The sequence below is a fragment of the Sander vitreus genome, chromosome 13 (assembly GCF_031162955.1).
Source record: "Sander vitreus isolate 19-12246 chromosome 13, sanVit1, whole genome shotgun sequence".
NCBI classification, from domain to species: Eukaryota; Metazoa; Chordata; class Actinopteri; order Perciformes; family Percidae; genus Sander; species Sander vitreus.
Genome location: NC_135867.1, coordinates 13,244,726 through 13,269,957, shown reverse-complemented (window position 1 = coordinate 13,269,957; position 25,232 = coordinate 13,244,726). Strand labels below are relative to the sequence as shown.

Below are 25,232 nucleotides of genomic sequence, written 5' to 3'. Positions count from 1 at the left end.
TTACGGCAAAATTTATAAATACCGGTCTTGTGTTTGTGGTAGCTGTAGTCACATGGCTGCTGAAGTGAAAACCTAGCAGAAGTTGTTACGTATGACTTTACTAAAATGTGTATCGAATCTGTCGCACTCGTTCATTATATAGATTGTTAATATTTACAGTCTTCTGGTTCATTCACAGTCAGAGCAAGATGGCGGTCCCTACAAAGCAGTAAGTTGCAAACAAGCTAATGTTGTTATACTACTGTGTGATTTACATTGAAAGACGACTGTTTCACTTGGCTGGCGTTGTAGTTATAGTTATAATAAATAACGTACTTAACTGTAGCAGCCGTGGTGTTACCGCTTGTAGCGATTTGTGAAAACGGTGCCTCCTGCAGCTAGCTAGTTTTACAATATGCTAACGTTGTGCAAACCTCGCTTATAAAGCAGCAAGTTAAGGTTTAAAAACAAGGTACCGTTTTGTTTGTATCTTTTCATTTATTTGTCAACGTATCCTTAATTTTACCAGAAATACCGCTGCATTTATTGGATGTTTGCCCCACCAAGCAATGACACACTGTCACGAAGAGTTTCATAGCTAACGTAAACGTTAGTCATTCAGACAGTAGCTAGTTAACAAACTTACCTCATTTGGTAGATATCGCGAGGTTTTAGGCGTTTATTATTTCTCTTTTAGGTGCATAACGTATTGCACTATGAAAGGTGCGCGTAACCTAAAGTTTGAATAAAGTCACCTGTCTTATAAACAAGTTAAACCATCTTATAAATAGTGCGTTGTGTTTATTTCTGAGAAACTCTATCAATACCATCATGTAAAATACATGGTAATGTTTCTGAATGCAGTTTCTAATCCTCGCTATCTAGATATATACATCCTCAAAAAAAGTATAAAACGCTTTCAAGTAATTTGCTGTTCCTCCAAATGGCTTCTTTAGTGTCGGTGCTTTTGCATTTGTCCTAGAAGAGATACCTTTTCTTGAAGAACGACTTGCAGGTGAAATACATGTATACGTTACAAAGCCTTGTACAAAGTTGTCTGATTGTGCACAGGTACGGGCTGATCTTGTCACAGAAGAAAGGACTGTCAAAGACCCTGCAGAAACACTCAGTGTTCGAGGATGACTCAGATGATGAGGTGGGTAAACGTATAGGAATGTTAAAAGCTGGGCAATATAATCTGTCTCTCGTCAATGTATGTGTTTTAGGTATTTTCACTATTATGGAAACTAAACAGATTTCTGTAAAAAGAGCCCTTTCAGGTATTGGTTGGCATTTTAGCAGACGTCTGTCCAAATATACTAAATATATTTTGTTATGTTCCTCAGACCACAGTTGGGGAGAGTCTACAGAAAGAAGCTGACAAAAAGAAGATGATGAAGCAGGTGGGAGGAAGAATTAAAAGGCTATGTAACTTGAGTCCACCTAAAACTATTTGACCTTCTTCTTTTTTTAATTTATTTTTAAAAACAGTCGTTCCTCTGTGATTTACATTTCTCTGGTCTTTTTCTGTCTGTCTCTCTCGTTCTCTCTCTCTGTCTAAAGACACGTTTGGAGATGCACAAGGCCCTGGAACAGGACAGCACTGTATATGACTACGATGCTGTGTACGATGACATTCAAAAAGAGAGACTTGAGAGCAACAAAAAAATTCTGGGAGGCACTGACAAAAAGGTAATCTCATTTATGTTGAACACTTGCAAAGCTGTATTTGTCATTACTGGGATTTCAGAATGATCTAATGGTTAGAAAGACCGTCCAGCATGCACTCTGCTAAAATATGTTGGAGCAAGACATTGATTCCCTGTGGAGCTGCTAAGGCTGGACAGCATGTGTAACTTAATCATAAATCTGACTAGTTCATGTACTGTTAATATGTTGACCTGCCTTTTTAATTTTGCTGTAATTTTGTTAATGTTGCTGTTTTCTGATATTGAGACAGCCTACTGGTGAACTTCCTCATGAACATTAATTTAATTTGTCTGTGTCTCTTTATTACAGCCAAAGTATATCCACCAGTTAATGAGAGCAGTCGAGGACCGAAAGAAAGAACAGGAACGGAGGGAAGAGAGGAAGATCCAGAAGGAAAGGGAGAAAGAGGGAGAGCAATTTGCAGATAAAGAAGCTTACGTTACCTCCGCCTACAAGCAAAAACTGCTAGAGCAGAAGGAGGAGCAGGAGAGAGAAAAAAGAGAAGCAGCAATTGAAGGTTAGACCGATACTCTACAACTGTTTTTAGGCTGCAGGCAGATAAGATTTTGTTGTAAGTGATATGGTGAGACGTGGAACTCCAGACGTTTCAAGCAACATATGAATGTAGCTTACATTGGATTTGTCCTACTGTCCTAACTGTATGTAATCCTTAAGCAATCTGGATGTGGTAAAAACAATTTGTGGGACCAGTATGAAAAACGCCTAACAATGTTTCCAGTATTTTATTGAAAGCAGAAAAAGTTCAGGAAAGTAACTTAACTTGATTCCTTCAATAAATGTATTGAGCCTATTGGCTTTGTCCAAGTATCTCCTTCCTCGGGGCACACAAAGCATGACTTGAAGAGAGACTTTAAAATGTTGTGGAAAAGAGGCCACTTTATATAAAATCTATGTTTTTAATTATTTTTGTTTTGCTTAGCGGCTTTGGACGTGAAGAAACAAAAAGACCTGAGCGGCTTCTACCGGCACCTGCTGAATCAGACCGTAGGAGAGGAGGCGATACCGGATCGCTCAGCAAACAAGTCAGTCAGAGCTTCGCATTACTTGCTCATCCATAAACACAAGAAGCACATACATACTTTTTAAAAAGCATTCTGAGCCTTTATTTGAATCTCTCTGTTCCTGCTTCCACAGAGCTCAAAACGCAAAGGTTTCAAAAGACACAGAGAGGACTTCACCTGTTGCCTCCTCTACGTCTCACGACAACATCCCAAGTTCATGCAGCGACAGTGAGGAGGGGAATGAGCAGAAGTCTGGGTTTAGCAAGCCTGGGGCAGGCTCTGCACACTCAAAACGCCAATACAGACAGAGGTCTCCTTCATCAGGGAGCGGAGAGGAGAAGGAGAGAGAGAAGGAGAGAGACAGACATAAGAAGAGCCACAGAGATCAAGACAGAGACAGGGGACGGGACAGAGATAGAGACAGAAACCGGGGAAGGGAAAGAGATGACAGGCACGGGGGAAGAAGAGACGACAGGGATATAAAGAAAGACAGAGACCGAGGCAGAGAAGATGACAGAAGCAGAGGCAAGGATACAGACAGGGAGAACAGGCATGGGAAGAGGGAGAGGAGCCCTAAAGAAAGAGAGAGGGATAAGAATGGGGAAAGAGAGAAGAGGAGGAATCCAGATGAAGACAGGCGCAAGAACAAAGATCAGGAAGAAGACAAGGAAAAAAAGAAGGAAGCCGAGAAGGAGAAGGCAGTGAAGGGGGAAGAAAAAGATCCAGAAAAGAAGGAAGCAGTTGGAGAACACGGAACGGAAAAAGAAGAACCGAAACAGGAAGGCGAAGAGAAAGAGGAGAAGGCAAACAAGTTTGCAAAGCGCAGCACGGATCACACTGTGAGTTCGGCGAGAGACAGGTATTTGGCCAGACAGATGACACGCTCGGCCTGTAAGACTTATATAGAAAAGGAGGAGGACTGAGAGCTGTGCAGCACACAACCTTCATCTTAATATAGAGGGTAATGTAATGTCTTTCCTTTTGAACAAATCCCAGGAAAAGACTAACGAGTTAGTTTCTTCTTCTGTCAATACTTTCTGATTTGCCCTGTTACCCGAGCCTATTGGGTTCTACTGAAGATGTTTAAGAATGATTTCCTAAAACAGCTGGGCACTGTAGTTTTTTGCAAACATTCCTCAAACAGGAGTAAATAGTGCATTTGTTGTGGACTATATTCAGATACTTGTTAGTAGGAGGAATTCTAGTCTTTTCATGGGATTTGTTAACAGTAAGAAAAATATTGAATATTGCCATTCTTATCCTGTAACTGCTGACTCCACCAGTTACTGCAGTGAGTGGACATATTCAAACAGTAGAGCGTGCTCATGGTCTGTCTTTTGCACTTGAATTGATGGATTTGATTTATTATTGTGAAATAAGAACACTGACTTGTAAATATGAGTTTTGACAGAGAGTCCCTTGTAACATCTGCACAGGAATGAGTGTAATTTGTCTCATTGCTTGGTTCGGAAGACGTGTGGAAAGACATATGAGCCAGTGATATTGTGTCTGATGGCTTTTGTTTGAGTCTTTCTCATGTAGACAGTGATGAGTTAATAAAACCATTTTTGGTCCACAGTTTCTTCTCTTGCTTCCTGTTTGTTTTGCCATCACTACATGAAGTTTGATGTTAAATGTGTACAACAATTAAGATTTGTGCTCATAATTCAGAAGGTAACAACGTTAATTACCCATTTAATCACCCGAAGGGGGTTACATGCTTTACAGGTTTTGCACAGGAAGGTATCAATTCTATATAAGGTTTGATTGCAGGAATCTGCTCCTGTGTCAGCTTTGGTCTAGTTGAACATGGAGGCATTGGACCACTGAAACAAGAAAAGGTAGTTTGTAGAACTGTTAGTCTTTAATGCTTTTAACTAGATAGATACTTTATTGATCCCCACAGTCATTTTTTTCTGCACAGAATGGGCCACACACTACAGTGGTGGAATGTAACTAAGTACATTTACTGAAGTATTTTTACTGTAATTTCATTTGATGCTATTTGATACTGTGAGAACATTTTATTTTGGAGGGAAACTTACCTTTTACTCCACTACATTTAATCAACAGCTTTATCTACAAGTTACTTTAGAGATTTAGGATTTCACACAAGAGATGGTGTTCTCAATAATATGCACTGTTAACAGTGTGTAACACAATTAAACTGACTACAACAGTAAAATGCTATTTATACATAACTGCATTGGTAATACTAATCTTGTCTTTTTACTTTTGTTATTTTACATACATTTAACTTATACCACATACTTAAGGGTCAGTGTAGCAGAATTTGTATTTTTATATTGCAGTATTGCTACTTTTACTTCAGTAGATGATGTAACTATTTCTGCCACACATTATCTTTTTGTATGTTGGGAAAGAATGAAGATTACATGGCATTAAGTGGAAATAGACTTGCCTCCTCCCAGGTCATGTGGATCACTCCATCTGATGATTTGTCCTTGATCACATCTATAAATGAAACAAACCACAAATATAATTTTTTTTTAAATGCAACGTAAGTGTAAGACACATTTTGATATGGAGAAATACTCTATAAGCTATGTTGCGGTCCACTGTTGAAATCTGCAAACTCAAATACAAACTTGAGTTTGCAGATTTGAGGATTCAAGAGGGATTTAGTTCTTTAGCCCCAACTGCCTTCTTCATTCTGAACAATTAAAAGCCTAATTTCTCACTTGACATCTTGTCCAGGCGTAACATGAGAGTGATGAAGGTTTGAGAAGCCTGAATAACAGAAAGTCATCAGCCTCACCAAGCCGTCGTTCACGTTCATTCCTGGTGCACACACAAGGAGAAAGTTACAAGTACTCCAGTTACAAACGTGAATATGAAGCGTGTTCCCCTTTCTTTTATTGGGGGAAGTTTATTATGTGTTAATTATATTTAAATTGGTAAATAGTGTTTACTGCTGTAAGAGGTGACCTTAAATATGCAGTAGGTAAGACTTATAAAACTAACTTTCTGTCATATTTGCTGAAACTGACCCTATGTTCCAGTAGAACTACATAAAGCAGGTAATTTAAGCTCCTCTGGCACCACCTACAGCCTTAGTGTGATTAGCAAAAATCCACAGCTCCCTGTTCAGATTCACCAATCAAGGCCGAGGGGGTGTCTAACTGCGTGTCAATCACTGCTCAGGCACACGCATTCATTCTCCCTTGTGGGGGGAGGGGCTCAGGAGACCATTTGGGCTTTAGCAGAAAGGGGGGGGAGGGACTGAGAAGTTGTCGATGTTCAAATTCTTTGGCTAAATCCTGGATCTTCACAATCCTACCTACAGCACCTGACCATAAATTTAAAAAAAAATTACTATTTACCTGCATCCTCAATTGCCTTCTGGAGCTCATAGTCAGACAGGGATCCACTCTTATTCAAATTGGAGTGATTTAGAGAGCACTTTAAACTTGTAAGTTAGTTTTTATTATTATTAACTGCACATCAGAGAGTCCATGTCTCCAATTTTAAAAGACGTTTCTTGTTTCTTGGTGTTGAGTATTTTGTTGCATCTCTTCATGATAATTTCAGACACGGCACAAGTCCATCAACTTGAGAGTGCATGATGCCATCTATTGGCTCTAACTGTTTGAGCTACAGTTTCATAATAACATACACAACATAACATACTGACAAACCATGTATAAATAATTCTAAAATGATAAATGGTCTGTAAATATTTATCTCATCATGAATTCATGCATTATAGATGACTTACTACAGATTTATGATGTATATATATATATATATATATATATATATATATATTTATATATATATGTGTGTGTGTGTGTGTGTGTGTGTGTATGTAATGAATTATTTATTTATCATTTATAGATGCATTTAAAGTGTTTGTTAACAATTAGTTCAACATCAACTAGAGAGTTTTAATGACTTTTTTAAGGAGCGTTATTATACATTGCTCCAGCACCCATTATGGTGTCATCCCTCCATCTCGGCCTCTGCCTTAGAGTAGACTGTGATGACGAAGTTTGCGACCTTGTTGTTTTTATACATGGAGGGAATGATCAAGTACTTTCCTTTCTCCAAACTGTGAAACTCGACCAGTTCTCTTGACTTGTTGAACTCACTTTGTTTTAGAGGTTGCTCTTACTCGAAGAGTGAATATGGAAGTCGCCCTTTGGGTGCCTGCAAAGATTATGAATAGGATACTTCCTTTTATCTATGTAGGCTTGAATGTATGTATGCCCATGATTTTTTTCTTTAATACAAATATATATATATATATAAATGATTCTTCGTTTACCTCTGATGGCACCTGTTTAGAATAAAGGATGAGGATATACGATTAGATACTTTGCCATGTATGTTATCAATAAAACACAACAAAAATGCAGACAAGCGAACATGAACACACCACTGACCTTGTACATGGTGAACCCAATGGCCTGATATACAACTTTGTTGCGACGTTCTTTATCAGGCTTCTACAGCAGAGACAGTAAGATGTTCTTGCCCCCCTTGTTCTCCTTCACTGTGCGGTGGTACTGCGGGTTTGTTCACAACTTCTCTGAGGATAAGTATGAGGGAGTACAGCACTTTTTTTCTTTATTTTCCTGATCAGCGTTAGTTTTTTTTAAGATTTCCAATTGACCTTTGGCTAAGCCTCGTCTGAACAGTGATTGGATTTCTCCAAAAATTCAGAAATGGTTTGCATACTCCGTATATAAAGAGCTTGGAGGGTTGTGTTTTTGTTTTGTCCTTGCAAATCCACAAGAGCAAATTTGTAAGGAATGGATTAAACAGTATTTTTGTATGCTCTATCATTAAAATTGCAAACATTAGCATGCTACCTAGCTTATCAAATAACTTAGGAACCTAGCTTGATTGAGTTTTGCGTTTAGTAGTTATCTGTTAGCTACTAATTTCAATTGACATGTATAAAAGGTATAGAAATGTGCAATGGACTCAGTAGTAAACAATTATCTGGAAGATGGCGAAAGAACATTACAATAAAGTTGTAAAAAAAAAAAAAAAAAGAAGATGATTAGAAGAAACATCCCTATTCAGGTCTGGAACATCCACTGCGCGGGAACCAAGATGCTTCTACGTCACAGTGGCTCTGGTTTACACCCCAGCACCTCCAGTCAAAGTCATTCAGCCTTAGTTCTTCAGCAGAATGTAGCTTCAGTATATCATGTGCGTAGATAAAATATGTTTTACATGGTTCTCATTTCAAAATGAGTCAGCTGGACAAATTAGAAGGTTATCTTAAGAGTGAGTTTTTAACGAGAGTTACGGATGTAACTAAGGTTCTATGAATTCTGGAGGACCGCCAGAGTTCATTGTCACTTGGAGTCTTGACGAGAAGATTGTGCAGGAGACAATTGCTGGGTGCTATGAGGTTGCTTGCATCACACAGGTCACACGTGTCTTTGTTGGTATTATGTATCGACCTCCTGCACATACGTCTTAGCCTGGCTCCGCCCTCCTACTTACTTCCGCTCAATTTTCATTTCCCTTCAGTACTCCGTCTGGGTTTGCGGTATAGTCTTGGGTTTTCGCCGGTCAAATATTTGTAGGTCCAATCAGCGAACAGAGGGAGTGGCTGAGAACGATGACGTTGAGGACGTGCACTAGAAAGATGCGAGCGAAGCCATTCGGTCCTTTGTGGCAGCAATGCTGCCGAATATCCAGAAGTTAAAGCCCAAGCAAGAACAATCTTTGCTGAGTTTTGTTGGTGGCCATGATGTTGTGGCCCTCCTCCCCACGGGGTTCGGGAAAAGTTTGATTTTCCAGCTCACTCCGTTGGTGGTAAAGTGGTAAAGGAGTTGGCTAAGGCTAACGCTAGCGATGCTAATGCTAAATATAAGCCGATAGTTGTTGTCGGTCTCCCCTCTTGTTGCACATGCGCATGACATACGTCACGACCAAGCGTTAGCGATTGGTTACGGCAGATCCAGAGTGGCTCTGGGCAGATCCAATAGTTTTAAACTTCAACAGAGTACCCGCCTTCAAGGAAGTTAACACTTGTCAATGGAGAGAGGCCAGACTCTCTGTACAAATGAAATGTACGAGAGTCTGGTAGGACCAGGCTACATACGTCTCTGGGGTTCATCCAGAATTCAAAGAACCTTAGTTGCATACGTAACTATCGTTTTTTTAATTTTAATTTGTTTACCTCTGTCTGAAATCAAGGACCTTTTGTTTAAAAAACTTACTTAATTTGGGGTCTGATAAGGATATGTTACTCAAACTGGACTTCCTGGATGGAATTTCATATCTCACCCGTATTTGAAGCATGTCCCCGCCAACTCAGCTCTCTGCGTTGTTTTAACACAGGGATATTTTCCGTGTGAGCACCCGCTAACTGCAAATGCGCCATAAGAGAATGGAAAGCTTGACAGGGATACATAAATTAAAGCTCAAATCTCACCTGTGTCACTACGGTACCCAGCAGATTTTCCAGCGGCCTTCTTTTTGTAAACAATACCACTGCCAGGTAGCATCACCATCCACAAAGTTAGGGCTGTCACCGAAGATGTCCATGTCTTGGAAATGCATTAAGTACAGTAATGCATAAGAATCAAAGTCAGCGCATACACTAACTCAGTAGGACTTGTTTACCAAAGTAATTGAGTCTCAATTAAACTGACTCAAATACCGTACTTTACCCCTGGAAAAGTCCCACATCCTCGCATAGTTTTGCACTGTACGGCTCTGTTCATTATATCCCAAAGGTCAGATGGGCTTTTGGACAGTGCATAGCTCAAGAGCACACCCCCACTGAAGTCCTTGAATGGCTCAGGTGGGTTGCCAGCGATCATGTCGCCATAAACTCCATTGTAAATAGTGCAAAGTAATATCAAAATTTCCATCTTGAAAACACATTTCAAAACAAAAAGGATCCACTGATCATTTGAGTTTAGTTCACTGACTGACAGAAAAGATTACTTCCCCTTGAAGTGAAATATCCCAGCGTAGTAATCCTTTAAGCTTTGATCCAGAGGCTCCACTTGTGTAATCAATGACTTACGAAGAGTCTTTCAGGTGCTTATAGTCTTGGCCTTTAAATTTCACGGGGTTTGAAGGGCTGCCTACGCCTCCGTCCTCATAAAGGGAGTGAATCATCTTCACACAGGTGGATGTCATGTTAGGAGAGCAGTGGCAGAGGTGTCGGAAATCAGATAAACAGCAACTGGTGTGGCATGCAAATACAGCATTTACCTGTAAAGTTGGATCCTGGCAACAGTTCTGAAGTATAAACACAGTGTGACTGAAGAAGAAATCATAGAAAGAAAACTTATTTATACACATTGATTGCATAACATACATGCATCAGTCACAAGTACAGGCATGTGATTTGGCAGGCATGTAAGGTCCAAAAAAGCAGGATATTATACGAAGTGTCTGCATCCACCAATGCCACACAAAATACCATCACGCCTTGATCATGCTTTTCATTTAACTAGTGGAACTTGCACGAAGCAATTATTCTACCTCTAGCATTGACACATAGGGCTCAATATTAAGCGTTCTTTTGTTTGTGGAGGGTAACTTTAGAAGATTTAAGGGTTTTTGATTTAGAACTATGCAATTCCACATATTGGACCACATTCATTTTAATAGACATCACCCAAAAAGCTTAAAGACAAAACTTGCTATAGCTAGTATAAATAATTATATACACATCACTGCCTTTGTCTAAACATTTTTGTTCTGGCAATGTTTGCCCTGCAAAATAATCTTCTGTAAAAACAAGAGCACAAACTTTCAAATACTGTTTCATTAGGGTAATTATATTTATTCACAAATAAACAGTTCAAAAAATATTTAACAAAAAGGGGCTTGCTAGTAATAATAGCCTTGACCATGTGTTTCCAACTCCAAGCATGCTGTGTTTGCACATTGCTGTATTTCACCATCATCACCCACCGGTGGCATTCCTGATTCATTGCTTTGACAGTGCCTCTTTATTCACTCTTAACCATCTCTGGCTCTGTCCATTGAGCAGTGGCCAACTTTGAACACCTGCGTCAAAACCGTAAGCCGATACCCTTAAAAAGTGAAGCTCAATATCCACCTCATTTAAGGTTATTTAGTGCAATGGACCCACCCATGATTTGGCAGAGCAACCTGAATTAAAGGCATATTGCACAACGTCCATGCATTACATAAACTTAATCTCAATTTGTGATTCATTAACAGCCTCAAAACAGACTGAGGTTAAATGTGTTACAACAGATCTTTGCAGCATCTGTTAACATTCGCGAGCTGTACAGAGAGGCGCTAAAGCATGTCGACAGTCAGCCCTGTATTGTGACCAACTCAACTTTTGGGGATGAAAAACATAGATTAGCTCATTTGTTCACCTACACTGAAATAATTTAAAACCGAGCAAAGATTTGCAGTGTTGTCCAAATGACAATTGCCAACTGGTATAATAAAACACGGCATATAAAAGAAAACCCGCTAGTGTTTAAAACTGGGCTATTTTCTATGGCACAAATCTCATTGTCTTGTCTCCAAAGCTAATGCTTAAACAAATACCATCCTGAAGAATTTGGATCCTGGGTATTTCCATTTTGCTAACTTCAGTCAATGAAGCCACACCTCTAGACACGTGATGATAACTTAAGGACTTAACATGCAAGAGCCTACCGGTACTTAATGTCTAGAGGCCATTTAAGGTCGGTAGAGCCTCAAATCAAAATCAGCATGTTTCTTTCTTGGGGTGTGGAGGAATCGCTTCCAATTAGTTTAAGATTTAAGTTCCTACATACACACGTCACCTGAAGACGTTTGCTTTTAAAAGATGTGCTTGCGTCCTAGTGGAGGCATTACAAGAAGTTACACCATTGGTTTCAGTTATCAGGCTGCTTAGACACTTTATTGCAATCTTAACATTTAACCCGTCTACATTGTAAACTACTTTTCAAACAAACATGTTGACATCCATCTTGAGACCAGTGTCCATGAGTCATCCTGTCATCTGAAGGAGAGAGGCAGCCAGATTAGCCTTTGAATAAAAAAAAAAAATATTTACAGGAATATTCAAGTAACTATGGTACCAGTGTATAAACATATGGGAAAAGTCACCTAAAAAAAACTTACAAGGCAACACAATATAATTGTATTTCATACAAAAACCAACCACACATTAAACCGATCCAGAGAGCAGTTTTACAAGGGTCATCAGGTTTACTGTCATGTCTGGGTGGATCCCTGAAATATTTACTGCTGCGATGACATCCTTTACCCTGCAGGGAGTCATTGACCACCCCTCTGAAGTCAAGATTTTGAAACAGACATTTCAACAGCACAATGTTTGAATGGTCTTAAAAAAGGACATCTCTATCCTCATTATCAACTTATAAACAGATTGATTTCTTACCACATGTAGCTTGCAGGTATACTGACAGTTGCCGCAACCACTTGATCCAATTCTGAAGGATAATAAAATCAATCAGCAAATTATTTTATTCAAGTGTACTGTGTGATGCTGTCATCCAATGTTCAGAAAACCGAGAGTCACCACTAACAATCTGCCGGTAATTCCAGCTATTTCAGTTTGGGTTTCATCATAACAAAGGTCGACTGCCATTATTGTATTAAAGCTGAAAGGCTACCTGTCAATTCAAAACAGACTTCAGGGGACTGCAGCAGACTGGCACCTGTAATAAAAACAAGGTGGAATAATGAGAACAGACAACTTCATTTTGAAAACCACCAATCCTCAATCAGTACAGCTTTAAAAAGACTCAGAAAAGTGGATCAGAGACAATCGTCAGTTGACGCATCGGACAGCACTTCCTATTCCAGGTCATCACCATAAGCAACACAGGGACCATTTACTCCTTTATAAGCTCGTCAATTAACTCACCATTGCACAACAAGAGTCAAAGCACAGGACAAAGTTGGCTATGTTCTAAGCCAGAAACAAACCATAATTTAAGGACTTTTAGGATCATGTAGTCTAACAAAATGATGAAAACCAGGACAGGTCACCACAAGTGGACACCTGCAGTATGTGCAGGAGTTGAGGGTTTTAAATCTGATTGTTTTAGCCCCATATCAACCAGACTCTTCAAAATGTGTGATGAGGAATGGAATTTGGACAAATCCGACTGACGCAGCAATCTTAAAGGTTAATGTCAACTCTAAACCGACTACCATTTGCTGCAAATTAATCATTACGTCAGTTTTGTTGTCTGTTCTCAGCTTAAGAATGCTGAACAAGCTTATGTAATCCAGATGTTGAAATCAATCAAGTATTGAGTGTTTCCATTGTACAAAGGTGAGCATAAAAAGCTTACTTTATTTCAAGAATAGTGATTCAAATTTTGTTTTTTTTAAATACACTTACAAGGTCCATCTCAGAAGGTGTAGCTGTACCCCACGAGTCCCTTTCAGGAGAAATCTTACGCCACCAGGCCAACCTTGAGAAACCAGAACAAAAGGTGAATACTAGCACTGATCCAAGTCCACTTAAGATATTTTGCAATTTTGTGTTCAGAAAACCGAGGGTCACCACTAAACAATCTGCCGGTAATTCCAGCTATTTCAGTTTAAGTTTCATCACAACAGAAGCAGTCAGTTGCCATTTCAATGACCAATAAATGCATTTTCACCTGCACGAAATCAACGCCTTCAGTCAGCTGGTTTAGTTGGAGCATACGAAGCTCTGCATGGCAACATCCCTTTTGCAGCACAAGTTTTTTCAGCTACAGAAGAAAAAGTTAAACATTACATATAGTCCATTTTGACAGGTCACAGAACTGCAGTGTTCAGAAAACCGAGAGTCACCACTGAGCAATCTGCCGGTAATTCCAGCTACTTCAGTTTAGGTTTCATCACAACAGAAGCAGTCAGTTGTCATTTATATGGACAGATAATGCATTCACCTGCATGAAATGAATCATCTTCAGTCCGCTGTTAGGACCATATGAAGTGTAACATCATATGGCAGCTCACAAGTCTGTTCGGTTATAGAAAACAAAGTTAGTTACATTTAGTCTAAATCTTTTTTAAAGTTAACAGAACTGCTTTAGTTAATGTTCAGAAAACCGAGAGTCACCACTAAACAATCTGCCGGTAATTCCAGCTATTTCAGTTTGGGTTTCATCACTACATTTAAAATTACAACACATTTGAATAAGCATTATTAAACCAACCTCCATCTTGACTTTCCATCCTCTTGATGAGATGCATTCTGACCAGTCTTGCAAAAAAAAAAAAAGAATCAATAAGTAACTTCCAGTTTTTAAGGACTAATTACCACTTAAAATCAATTGCAGTTTGAGGCTCAGAACAGTGAGTATATAACATCGTCAGTTGTCGCATCAGACGGCACTTCCTATTCACAGTTTTCATCACTGATAACTGCATTAAAACAGTTTGGTTTTCTTCACTGCAACTCACCTTGCAGGGACATCAACACACCCCATATATCAAGTCCAACACTTGCACAGAGGGACATCCACCTGTGGAAGGACAAGACTAATGGTTTACTGCTCTGACTACAGGCACACAAAACAAAGACAAGTATTTATCTGGCAGACCAAATAATAACGTTACACTTGAATGTTAAGTTTCTGAACCCACTAGTAATTTTACTTATTCTGAGAAGCAACGACGCTTAAGTTTCACCACAATGTTAAACATTTAAATAAAATGACCGTTAAACCATTTAATTAGGAGAAACCGATCGATGACTTTCAATGAACAAGGAGTAACGTTACTTCAACCGGAAAAACGAGATTAGAGGTAGAAACATCGCAATGTTTCCGCTAAAACACAAACCCTTTATAAGCGAGACTTAAAGAAAACGTAATCTCACTTTGTCTTTATCTTGTCCATCTTTGAGTGGGCTTCACGCAGGATCCACGTGGCTGCTTGAGGCCCGTCACGACAATGCTAACGTTAACACTTTACGCTAGCAGATACCACGTTTTAACACGTTTTAAGTCACAAATTACAACTCAACTAACGTGCTGTTTGAACAATTAGGACCGTATTCTTGTATTTTACTGACCACTCTAAACAAGTTGAATCACTTTTCCCTGGGACTAACACGCATACGAGAGTCCAGACTGCCAGACGATTTGAAAAGAGACAGCAACGTCGTGGTGGTGAAGTATTTAAACGCTGAATGTCGCAGGAATAAAACGTCACTTGTTCTTTAGTTTTGGCGCGCTACAAACCGAAAAATGCGCTCTTTCGCCACCTGCTGTACAGGAGTGTGTAGGCCTATATCACGACTTTATGTTGTGGGTTTTTTTACTGAACCGTTTTTTTTACTGTGCCTGTTTACTGTATGGGTATACACTTATTTAAATCTTAATCTTAATAATTGTACTCCACTACATTTAAGAAAACAATTAATGAATACTACAATAGCTTTTACTTCACTACAATTGTATTTGGCAGCTAGTTAGAAGTTATGTTGCTGATTAATATTAGCCTACATAAACTAAGTCGGTTCTATTAACAGTGTAGAAATTAAAGTGAACTCAACCTCACCTGCCCCTGCTACTTACACATTAGAAAATAAATTATATTAACATAAAGTGTAAATCTTTTGAAAACTTTTATAGCATAGCCTATTTTATTGAACTTGTATTATACTTTAAGTGTTGTATAAATGTATGAAAAGTAAATACCTAGTACAACTATAAGCTAAGTCCTCACCAGTTTTTTTAATGTTATTAATGGTTTATTTTTGGTAATATTGGCTCTGCTGCTCAAAATCATGCTTTTTGATTGTATGACTTCTTCATAGTTCAATAAAGTTATAGAGAGGGACAAAAATACTTTATGCTGTGTACATGTGTCCTGTATTAGCCTACCTATTTTAGAAAATTAAATTCAAAGAAACACGGTAAAAAAAAAAGAAGAAAGAATTAAAATAATTTAAAAAAGAAAAAAAAATGCAGCTACATGTTATTTGGAGTTACATAAATAAAGTTATTACGGAAATTTAGGTGAAATAGTCATAGCCTACCATGCGGCCGCAGGATGGCGCTTTTTCACTTTTTTCAGTCTTCTTCACTATAACACGGAGAGTCTAATGTATGCTTGTTTGTCTGCTGTCAGTCTGTTAGTTGCTCTGAGCGTCATTTTGTTCTGGATTTATTTTCTCGGCAGGCATTGGATATCACATCACATCTCCACACCCAGAACACATTTACTTCAGCATTTTGCCATCCAGCTGTTTCAGGTAAAGTTGTTAAACTTAGTTAAACCTGTTTTTAGACTGTTTTTCCTGCTTTGCTGATGCTCCGTACTTTATCTGCAAATATACTCTGTTTCTACCACACCTTCCAGAAACCTTGACCTACAAATTGTCCAATGACAAAATAAAAAAAGAAAAAAAATGCTTTTTAGGTTGCAGTGTTACCATACAACAAGAAAATACCTTTATGTGGTCTAACTTGAATCATCTACACTTTCCTATGTCATCATATTCAGCATTATGCTGATGTTAGTTAACTGCAAACTGTTTCTGATTTACTGTACAGTCTGGATATTGAAACCAACAATCTAACACTCTGATATCTGCTCTTTTTTAGGCAAACGTGGAAGACATTTTCTTTACTCCCCTGGTTTTGTGGAAGGAGTTTTGAGAAAAAAATTGGAGAAAAAAAGATAGTTAAGTGAATACAAAAAAGGTCTGTCCGTGACAGTGGTAGCTTGAAGGTGTGTGTGTGTGTGTGTGTGTGTGTGTGTGTGTGTGTGTGTGCGCGTGTGCGTGCGTGCGTGTGTGTGCGTGTGTGTGCTTTGATCCACAGCAGCAGCATGTTGCCACCTGTGAAGAAGGACCGAATCATTAATCAGCTCCCAAACGTTAGTCACACACACACACACACACACACACACACACACACACACACACACACACACACACACACACACACATTATTGATTGATTGATGATGAGGTTATTTAGAGCAGTAGTGGTATCTAACTATGTACATTTACTCGAGTACTGTACTTAAGTACACATTTGAGGTACTTTACTTGAGTCTTTTCTTTTCATGTCACTTCTTCTACTCCACTACATTTCAGAGGGAAATATTGTACTTTTCCTTCCACTATATTAATCTGACAGCCTTAGTTACTAGATACAACTACAGATTTTTGCACACAAAACACAAGTCCAGCTGAAATGATTAGCCGATTAAAGACTTAGTTGATTGACAGAACTGTTTTACTCATTTTCTAGTTTCTAAAATGTGAGGATATTTCTGCATTGAGTACTTTTACGTTTAATACTTTAAGTACATTTCCCTGATGGTACTTACATACTTTTACTTAAGTAATATTTTGAATGCAGGACTTGTACATTGTAACAGAGTATTTTTACAGTGTGGTATTAGTACTTTTACTTAAGTAAAGGATCTGAATACTTCTTCCACCACTGATTTAGAGTCTTAAATGCTGCTCTTTGTTTCTCTAAAAGTGGACGGCTGCAAATTTGCAAAATGTTGTTTTCCTCACTAAAGCTTGTAACTCCAGCCTTGGTGACATTTAAAGGTCCTTAATGCTCCTTTGCGAGTTTAGAAAGGTTCACTACCTGAATGTAGCCATGTAGATACATTTGAGCCTAATTGTTAAGCTGATTCTTTGGAAATACAAGGTTTAAGGATGATGATTATAATAACTTTAAGTTTATGACATTGCTGCTTCGCCTTTTTTATTTTCTGAGATTGTTTTATTAGCCAGGAAAACACATTCAGTGTAACCCTCCCTACCTTCCCCCTTTTTTTTTTACTGTCCAAAATGCTTTTTTTATTAGTTTTTTTCTGTTTCCTCTCCCCACTCTCTTTACAGTATTTCAGTCCGAATGCAGCGCTGCACACCAAAGATGGCTTCCACCCACAGGTGCAGGCTGCCTGCCAGGTACACAAGAAAGACACAGTTAGGTAAGATCACAGAACAGAAGAGTTAATAAGACAACACACCCAGCGGCCCTTCCTGCTACTACACACACTGTGACATGTGTTTTAATGAAATGAGGGCCAGAACTAATTCATGCTATGTGACTTGAAAGTCATGCAGTGTCTGCTGTATCAGCTGACAGCTGACGACCTCGCCAGCAAATCTAACTGCATTGTCCCCGTGGTATATTTAAAGGATAAGGCCGGTGATATTTTTTAACTTCCTCCCTTCTCTGTCTATGGCATTTGTAATCGTGACATACTGGTCACAAATATGTAGTTGTTGTTTTTTTGTTTTTTTTTTATTAAAAAGTTCAGTAAATTCCTAAATCCCTGCAGTTTTTGGCAAACATTCCTCGAACAGGAGTAATTTGTGCATTGTTGGGGATTTTTTTCAGCTGTGTAGTAATACACATTTGGTGTAAAAACAGAGCTATTATGTCTCTTTTTCTCTGATATTAAGATTTATGTGGAAAACCTTGTGCCTTACACACAACATCAATACTTTTATGACTTAATATATTAATATTTGTTGTTTGGGAAGAAAGATTTGGAACACAACTGCCTATACGTGCAGAAATCAAACTCTCAGTAAAAAGCTTAAGAATGCGTCAATCATAACACATTTTGTGAAATCAGGCTGAATTAATTCAGTTATTAAAATGATTCATCTTTCATGTAAGAGCAGGCTGATGACCATTAAGGGCTTCATGCATGTAGTCTTTAAAGTTACTGCTTTTTCAAATATTAAAGTTTAAGGGGGCTGTGAGTTATCCTATTAGAGGAGTTAAATGATGTCTGCATGGTATTCATCAAGTTGTTGTTGTTGTGTGTTTCATGCTGTTATAGGCTTTTGTTGTACGGAGTCTAGAATGACAGTATTGGCTTTCTGTTGCCAGCTTGAATATCGCCAAGGTCATCGTAGTGGGAGATGTTGCAGTTGGGAAAACGTGTCTGATCAGCAGGTAAGAAGCATCCATGAATAATTAGATCAATCGAAGGATTATGTGTTTAAATTTGTTATTACATTTTGGTCTGATTTCAACTGCATCACCCGTTGAAGTGTTTCCTCTGTAGTTATTCTTCTGTAGCTGCAGTTCTTTAGAGCATCATTCAAGTTTTCTTCCACAAAAACATGGTTTAACCTAATCGCGTTTCAAGTTAAGGTTATAGTTCTACAAATGTTAATGAAATTAATTAAAATACATTACATAAATCAATAACATTCATACGTTTTAGAAGACTAAAATCATTACAGATGAATGCTTATTTTATCCTAACTATAATATGCAGTATCTTACAATGACCCATGAACTGTGTGGCGGTGTCTGTATCTGCAGAGACCCTGCCCTCTGCCTGTATTTTCTCTTTTCTTCTCATTTTGCACTGTGTGGGACATTTATGGCCGTCAGCAAAGAGCCCATGGATGTGTAACCTTCAGCCAATAACAGTGTATAGGTTGTTCAGCCCCTTCTCATGAAAAATAAATGCAAATTAGGTGCATTTCCAACGACTGGTTTGGAGCAAATAAATTAGGGTACAGCATGGTTTGATCAGAAGTTGGCACGTAGGCTGTAATCCACCAGTAAACGGAGTAGAAGAAGTAGAGGTTGCTAACCGAAAACAAATCAAATCGCCTTGGCCGCATTTAACTGTGTCTAGGAGAGAAAAGTGGAGAGAGGCCTTAAGGCATTTGGTTCAATTGAGCATGTTTTGATTGATCTTTCATGTTTGTGTTTGTGTGAGTCACTTCCATACAGGAGGGATACATTCTTAGTTCAAATGGCTTTATTAGATCTTGAAATGTCAGTCAGGGTAAAGACTGTGATGTAACTACAAACTTGTATTTGTTTTTTTATTTATATGTAGTACTCAATCAGTTGAGATAGTAGTAAATTATTAGATTTGATTTAGATTTTTCTTTTTATTGTGGATCAACTCTAAGAAATTCCTTCGGGACCACAAATGTTTCTGACATTTTATAAACAAAATGATTAATCAAAAAATAGGCCTAGTTAATAGTAAAAAGATAGTTATGATTGTTAGTTGCAGCTTTGAAGTATATATATATTTCTCTCTCTCTCTCTCTGTGTTTCCTTTGTTCCTTTAAGGTTTCGAAAGGGTGCGTTTGATAAGAACTACAAAGCAACCATAGGGGTGGATTTTGAGATGGAGCGTTTCGAGGTTCTTGGTGTTCCCTTCAGTTTACAGCTGTAAGTGTGTCGCTAAACCTCAGAGAAACACTCAGTTTATAGACTGAGCCTTAAACAAGCTAACTCACTCACTGCGCTGACTGATCATCAGGGTCACATGGGTCAACAAGGTCTGTTTGTTATTTGCTACCTGACCTTCATTTGATCACATATCATGATAAAGTTAAAATTCTTGAATGTCTGACAATCTGTATATACATGAATTCACATGATACCTTTGAGGTCATACAACATCCTCTAGATTTGACTTAAAAGGAGGCCTTAAATTACATAACTAGGTTTTTCCTTTACTATGTTGGCTTCTGTAGTGCATGTAAGTGCACGCTTAATATCCGAGAGGGCCTTGTTGAGCTTTTTTGCCATGCTAGCGTCATGTGGATCTAGGGATGGCGATGAACACATGTAAACAACGGTTGAATGGATTGCCATTAATGTCTGTGCAGACATTCATGTTTCCCATAGGATGAATCCAACTAATGTTGGGGGATCTCCTGACATTTCCTCTTGCGCTACCATGAGGTCGACAACTGTGGTTTCCAGTGAAATGTCTCAATATCTAATGGGTTAATGGAATTAATTAATACTTTTGGTGATGACTTAGGGCCCGATCAGACAGAGGGATGCCAGTTGCAGCTTTATGTTATTCTTGCTAGTTAAGTGAAATTATCGGCCTTTTTTCTGTTCTGAGTTAAAGTTTTTTCAATTTGAGGCATTCAGGGCGCCTTTGCAAAAACGCGAGGTGCAAACGAGAGGCACTCATCAACGCAAAAGCAGCAAGCAAAAAGCTTCACTCTCGTTAAAAACAGTTACAAAATACCGCCCAAGGCTGCTAAAATGCGATTGGTCTGATCAGGGAACCGTACCTCTAGCGCCATCATTAGGTCGAAATATGAATCTGTCCAATATTTTGGTTTATGACCAAATACCTGCAAAACTAATAACAGTCAGTGCTACTAAGCAATCTAAGATGGTAAACATGATAAACAATACACATCAGCATGTTCGCATGGTCATGTTAGCATGTTGATGTTAGCATTTAGCTCACAGCAGTGCATACTGGAAGTGCAGCCTCTCAGAGTCGTTTGCGTAGCTGTAGACATTGGTCTTGTTTGAATGAAACTGATAATTGCTAAATTAGGCCTACTATGGCTTTATTTTCAACATTTCATTTCAACATTTTGAACTGACAACATCCTCCCTTCATCTCCACCAAATATCCCACCAAGAACAATCAAATCTGCATCTGATCTATTTCAGGTGGGACACAGCAGGTCAGGAGCGCTTCAAATGCATTGCTTCAACATATTACAGAGGGGCACAAGGTGAATGTAGCGCAGTCTCTATTGTACACCTCTCAGCTTAAAATGAACAATGTTGCCATACATAAACACATTCTCATCATGCTCTATGTTTGACTTCTCTTGATGCTGTTTGTCTCGTTACGTTCCTCCAGCCATTATCGTGGTGTTTGACTTAAGCAGTGTGAGCTCTTTAGCACATGCCAGGTAAGGAACAACCCATTCTGATCTAATAATTCTACTATTAAAATGCCATTTGGAGTCTAATAATTGTGTGTGTGTGTGTGTGTGTGTGTGTGTGTGTGTGTGTGTGTGTTTGTGTGTGTGTGTGTGTGCGTGCGCGTGCGTGCATGCGTGTGTGTGTGTAGGCAGTGGCTGGAGGATGCCATGAAAGAAAACGACCCATCCAGTGTTTTACTGTTCCTTGTTGGTACCAAGAAGGACCTCAGTGTGGGTGAAAATAATCAAAATTGATTCAGTTAATTGATTAGTTGATCGCCAGAAAATTAACCAGCAACAATTTGGATAATCTAACTATAATCTCTGTGCGTGCGTTTTTGTTTGTGTGTGTGTCCCACGCATATGTAATTGTTTCTCGGTAATATCATCAGGGTTTTTATCAGGGTTTTTATACTTTTTGATTAATTGTTTGGTCCATATAACTTCAGAAAACAGTAAAACATTGCCACGACAATTTCCTAGAGTTAAAAGTGGCATTAGAATGTCTTGTTTAACGGTCCAAAGTCCAAAAATATTTGTTTACCAAAAAATGTTTACTATCAAGACAAAGAAAAGCGTTAAATTCTTACATTTGAGAACCTGGAACCATCAAATGTTTGGCATTTCTGCTTTAATTATCAAACTCGTTGGCGAATCATTTTCTGTCGACAAACTAACCACTTTATCGACTGACTGTTGCTGCTCTGAATATCTCACTTTTAGTTAATAAGCCTAATTCTACTGTACAGTGACCAATGGCCTGAAGCTTTCCTTCCTTCCATTCACTCCTCAGTCTCCTGACCAGTTGGCTCAGATTGAGCAGGAAGCCATCAGACTCTCTGAGGAAATCAAAGCCGAGTACTGGGCTGTGTCTGCCAAGTCAGGTGGGAGTCAATCACACATGAACAAATCCCCATCAGTCGTCATCACCACATGCTTTTCATGTTTTGTTTTAACCCCTTTCCGTCTTACTAAACTCTTTCCTCTGTCTCTGTATTGTTCCAGGAGATGGTGTCAGGGATTTCTTCTTCCGTGTGGCCTCTCTGACTTTTGAGGCCAACGTTTTGTCCGAGCTTGAGAACAGTGGCTCAAGGCACGTCAGTGATATTATCAGTAAGTCATTTTGCTCAATAAAGTCTCATTATTAAGAAGGTAGCATCATACTTGTATCTTTCTTTTATACTCATTTACTGACTAATTAGTTTCCCAATTGAAAATCTGTTTTTCTCATGACATATGACACACAACACAAGATGGATGTTATTCTCTGTTTTCCGTTATTGTCAACAAATCTATGATAAAAACAAATACAAAACAAAATAGACAATGCATTACACCATCTTCCACACCTTAATACTCTGTCTGTGGCACTCCATTTGTTCCTATTGAATATGTAAATCTTTAAAAACAAGTCACAAGCCGTTCCGCAACCGGTGGAAATTAAGAGTAACAAACATGTCGAATGCATTCCTTCGTCATGAAACGTAACATTTCAAATCTTTTGTGTTACCGCCACCAACTGGCAGTCAGTGCAATTGCGTGAAACCAGCGTCAGGAGTGTTTGTTGGGTCACATGCATCCGTAAGCATGTGTACGAGACAAACAAAATGGGCCCACCCTCCATAGTGCTACTAGTGATGAGTTGACTACTTGTGACCTCTTATCACAGATTATGTTTGTGTATTATATTAAGTTGTGAGCAGTTTAACCTCAAAGTGATTTTCTTCTCACATATACACGGCATCCCACATACACTTAAAGGTGCTGTAGGTAGGATTGTGAAGATCCAGGACTTAGCCAAAGATTTTGAACATCGACAACTTCTCAGTCCCTCCCCCCCTTTCTGCTAAAGCCCAAAACAGTTTCCTAAGCCCCTCCCCCCACAAGGGAGAATGAATGCGTGTGCATGAGCAGTGATTGACACGCAGTTAGACACCCCCCAGGCCCTGATTGGTGAGTCTGAACAAGGAGCGGTGGATTTTTACAAATTGCACTACAGGCTGTAGGTGGTGGCAGAGGAGCCAGATTTTTTTTAAATGACCTGCTTCATGTAGTTCTACTGGATCATAGGGTCAGTTTCAGCAAATATGACAGAAAGTTAGTTTTATAAGTCTTACCTACTGCACCTTTAAAATCGTCATTGCCCATGTTCATGGTAATGAAGGAGCATGTTTCCCAGTACAACAGTGTGGCTCATTTTATGTTTTTAATAGTTTCTAGACAATGTTGTTCTCAAGGATCAATTCATTGTTGGTTTTGATGTTTTAGTGGGGTTTGCTGACAGTAAGAAATACATATATCGCATGGCTTTATCATGCATACTGTTCCTACTGTAGCTCACATTATCTGAATGCCAAAAAATGTGAAAAGTGTTTTATTCTTTATTTGCGTTTCACACAGGGCTCACAGAAGCCGATCACAAACCTACCAAAAGGAAGTCCAACTGCTGCTGATGATGAGAGCGAGTGGCTGCCTGGATACACTGTAGGCCTACTGACTAAAGATCACACTGAAGGGGAAAATGAAAACGAAATATGGACTCAGCATGCTCAGTGTGGCTATCATGAATTGACCATATAAAAAGCAATGTCACATCAACTAAATCATGTTGTAATTGTGTATTTGTGTTGTTTTGCAAATAGCCTGAGAGGAGGTTATAGGTTTGACATAATTAATTCTAAGTTGAGGCTTTACACAACAAGAAGTCCTCTCAAGAATATTTAGACTGCTGGTCGGGGTTACAATAAAAAAAGCTGTGTGAGACGCTTGTTAACATTTATAAAAAAAAATTAAAAAAAGATTATTCTCCACTAGATCTTTTATTAACCTGCACTTGCTTTCATAAACGAATGTCTGTCTGTCTGAAGCAACATTTTTCTCAAGCATTGGAGAAAATATCAGTACCAGACATAGTGCACTTTTTTGGTTTTCTCACTGTCATGTGTCATGTGCTGCTAACGTGATGCATACGCCGGCTCCCATGACCGCAGTCATACCCACGACGCATCTCTCTCCTCTGACATCAGTGTTCTCATGATCTCGAAAATGGAGGATTGTTCGCAGGGACTGAAACAAACTAATTGATTTCCTCACTCAGTTAAGTCAGACAGGAGGAAGAAGTCTTCAAGTCTACATATGTTCTTTTTTCTCCTATTAAACATACTTCTATTATAGCTCATGGATTATGAATTGTAAATAAATTTGTTTTGATCACCGTGTTGTCTTTCTGTTGAAATAGAAAAGCTAGAGCGTGAATGAATTGTAAACGTTGGGAACATTTTTCACATTCTGTTCCCAGCTAATCATATTTGTACCGCGAAGAAACACACAGACTATATTGTATGTATTTATATGTATGCCTACATCACATGTCCATACTGCCAGTTTGTTTCCCAAATTAGCATGAATAAGACTCTGGGTTTAATATGAACACTTTTATTAAAGGGATCACAGGTAAAAAAGTCATCAGCACTGCCAGAGACATCATTTCTCCTCTATGAGCGACTACTGCCAAGACCCAATCACAGCCTCGCTTCGAAAGATGCAATATCTTAATCTGGCAAGAGACTTCAAACCAAGTACGTTTACTCAAAAACCATCATTATTTTAAACAAGATGCATATTATGGGACCATGATACTTTGCATACTGCAAAATGAAGCACACCATTGAATATCAGCGCCGCTTGTTTGTACTGTGGCACACAGGCACAGCAACAAAAAAGAAAAGCTGAATAAGTCAAGATGGATGCAGTGGCTTAAAACTGCCGCAAGACTATCACAAAAGAGCTTCAATGTGTTTCTAACAACAATATATTCATACTACTGAAATAGCTGCGTGCAGTTCAGAATATTTTACAGAGTTAAGGATA

The 25,232-nt window shown here is 38.7% G+C and overlaps 2 protein-coding genes, 1 long non-coding RNA gene and 6 other non-coding genes across 11 annotated transcripts; 2 read left to right on the top strand and 7 right to left on the bottom strand.

The window, feature by feature from the left end:
• On the top strand, positions 1-4,289 carry nsrp1 (nuclear speckle splicing regulatory protein 1). Its single transcript, XM_078266081.1, has 7 exons — positions 1-208; positions 1,051-1,135; positions 1,326-1,382; positions 1,543-1,671; positions 1,999-2,206; positions 2,630-2,732; positions 2,845-4,289. The coding sequence occupies exons 1-7, from the start codon at positions 189-191 to the stop codon at positions 3,632-3,634; spliced, it is 1,392 nt and encodes a 463-aa protein (XP_078122207.1). The 5' UTR covers positions 1-188; the 3' UTR covers positions 3,635-4,289.
• A 6,187-nt stretch (positions 4,290-10,476) lies between these two features.
• LOC144527934 (uncharacterized) lies at positions 10,477-14,829 on the bottom strand. Of its 3 annotated transcripts, none has more exons than XR_013502859.1 (8): positions 14,533-14,829; positions 14,115-14,176; positions 13,868-13,914; positions 13,325-13,671; positions 13,060-13,132; positions 12,323-12,367; positions 12,088-12,139; positions 10,477-11,712 (listed from the first exon to the last, which is right to left on the bottom strand). It is a non-coding gene; the product is annotated as an uncharacterized LOC144527934 (long non-coding RNA). The 3 variants fall into 3 exon arrangements; XR_013502858.1 differs by having other exon boundaries at positions 10,477-11,685; XR_013502860.1 differs by having other exon boundaries at positions 10,477-11,685; positions 14,728-14,829.
• LOC144528337 (small nucleolar RNA SNORD65) lies at positions 12,208-12,280 on the bottom strand. Its single transcript, XR_013502890.1, has one exon. It is a non-coding gene; the product is annotated as a small nucleolar RNA SNORD65 (small nucleolar RNA).
• Positions 12,453-12,527, bottom strand: LOC144528342 (small nucleolar RNA SNORD49). The gene has a single exon (XR_013502895.1). It is a non-coding gene; the product is annotated as a small nucleolar RNA SNORD49 (small nucleolar RNA).
• Positions 13,204-13,277, bottom strand: LOC144528336 (small nucleolar RNA SNORD65). The gene has a single exon (XR_013502889.1). It is a non-coding gene; the product is annotated as a small nucleolar RNA SNORD65 (small nucleolar RNA).
• On the bottom strand, positions 13,479-13,552 carry LOC144528338 (small nucleolar RNA SNORD65). Its single transcript, XR_013502891.1, has one exon. It is a non-coding gene; the product is annotated as a small nucleolar RNA SNORD65 (small nucleolar RNA).
• Positions 13,750-13,823, bottom strand: LOC144528335 (small nucleolar RNA SNORD65). The gene has a single exon (XR_013502888.1). It is a non-coding gene; the product is annotated as a small nucleolar RNA SNORD65 (small nucleolar RNA).
• Positions 14,002-14,073, bottom strand: LOC144528341 (small nucleolar RNA SNORD49). Its single transcript, XR_013502894.1, has one exon. It is a non-coding gene; the product is annotated as a small nucleolar RNA SNORD49 (small nucleolar RNA).
• Positions 14,830-15,757: 928 nt separating the features above from the next.
• Positions 15,758-24,574, top strand: rab34b (RAB34, member RAS oncogene family b). Its single transcript, XM_078265292.1, has 11 exons — positions 15,758-15,912; positions 16,265-16,538; positions 17,526-17,617; positions 18,532-18,597; positions 19,744-19,845; positions 21,103-21,167; positions 21,299-21,350; positions 21,512-21,593; positions 22,156-22,246; positions 22,368-22,475; positions 23,763-24,574. Exons 2-11 carry the CDS (start codon positions 16,491-16,493, stop codon positions 23,813-23,815), a joined length of 759 nt encoding a protein of 252 aa, XP_078121418.1. The 5' UTR covers positions 15,758-15,912; positions 16,265-16,490; the 3' UTR covers positions 23,816-24,574.
• The last annotated feature ends 658 nt before the right edge of the window (positions 24,575-25,232 follow it).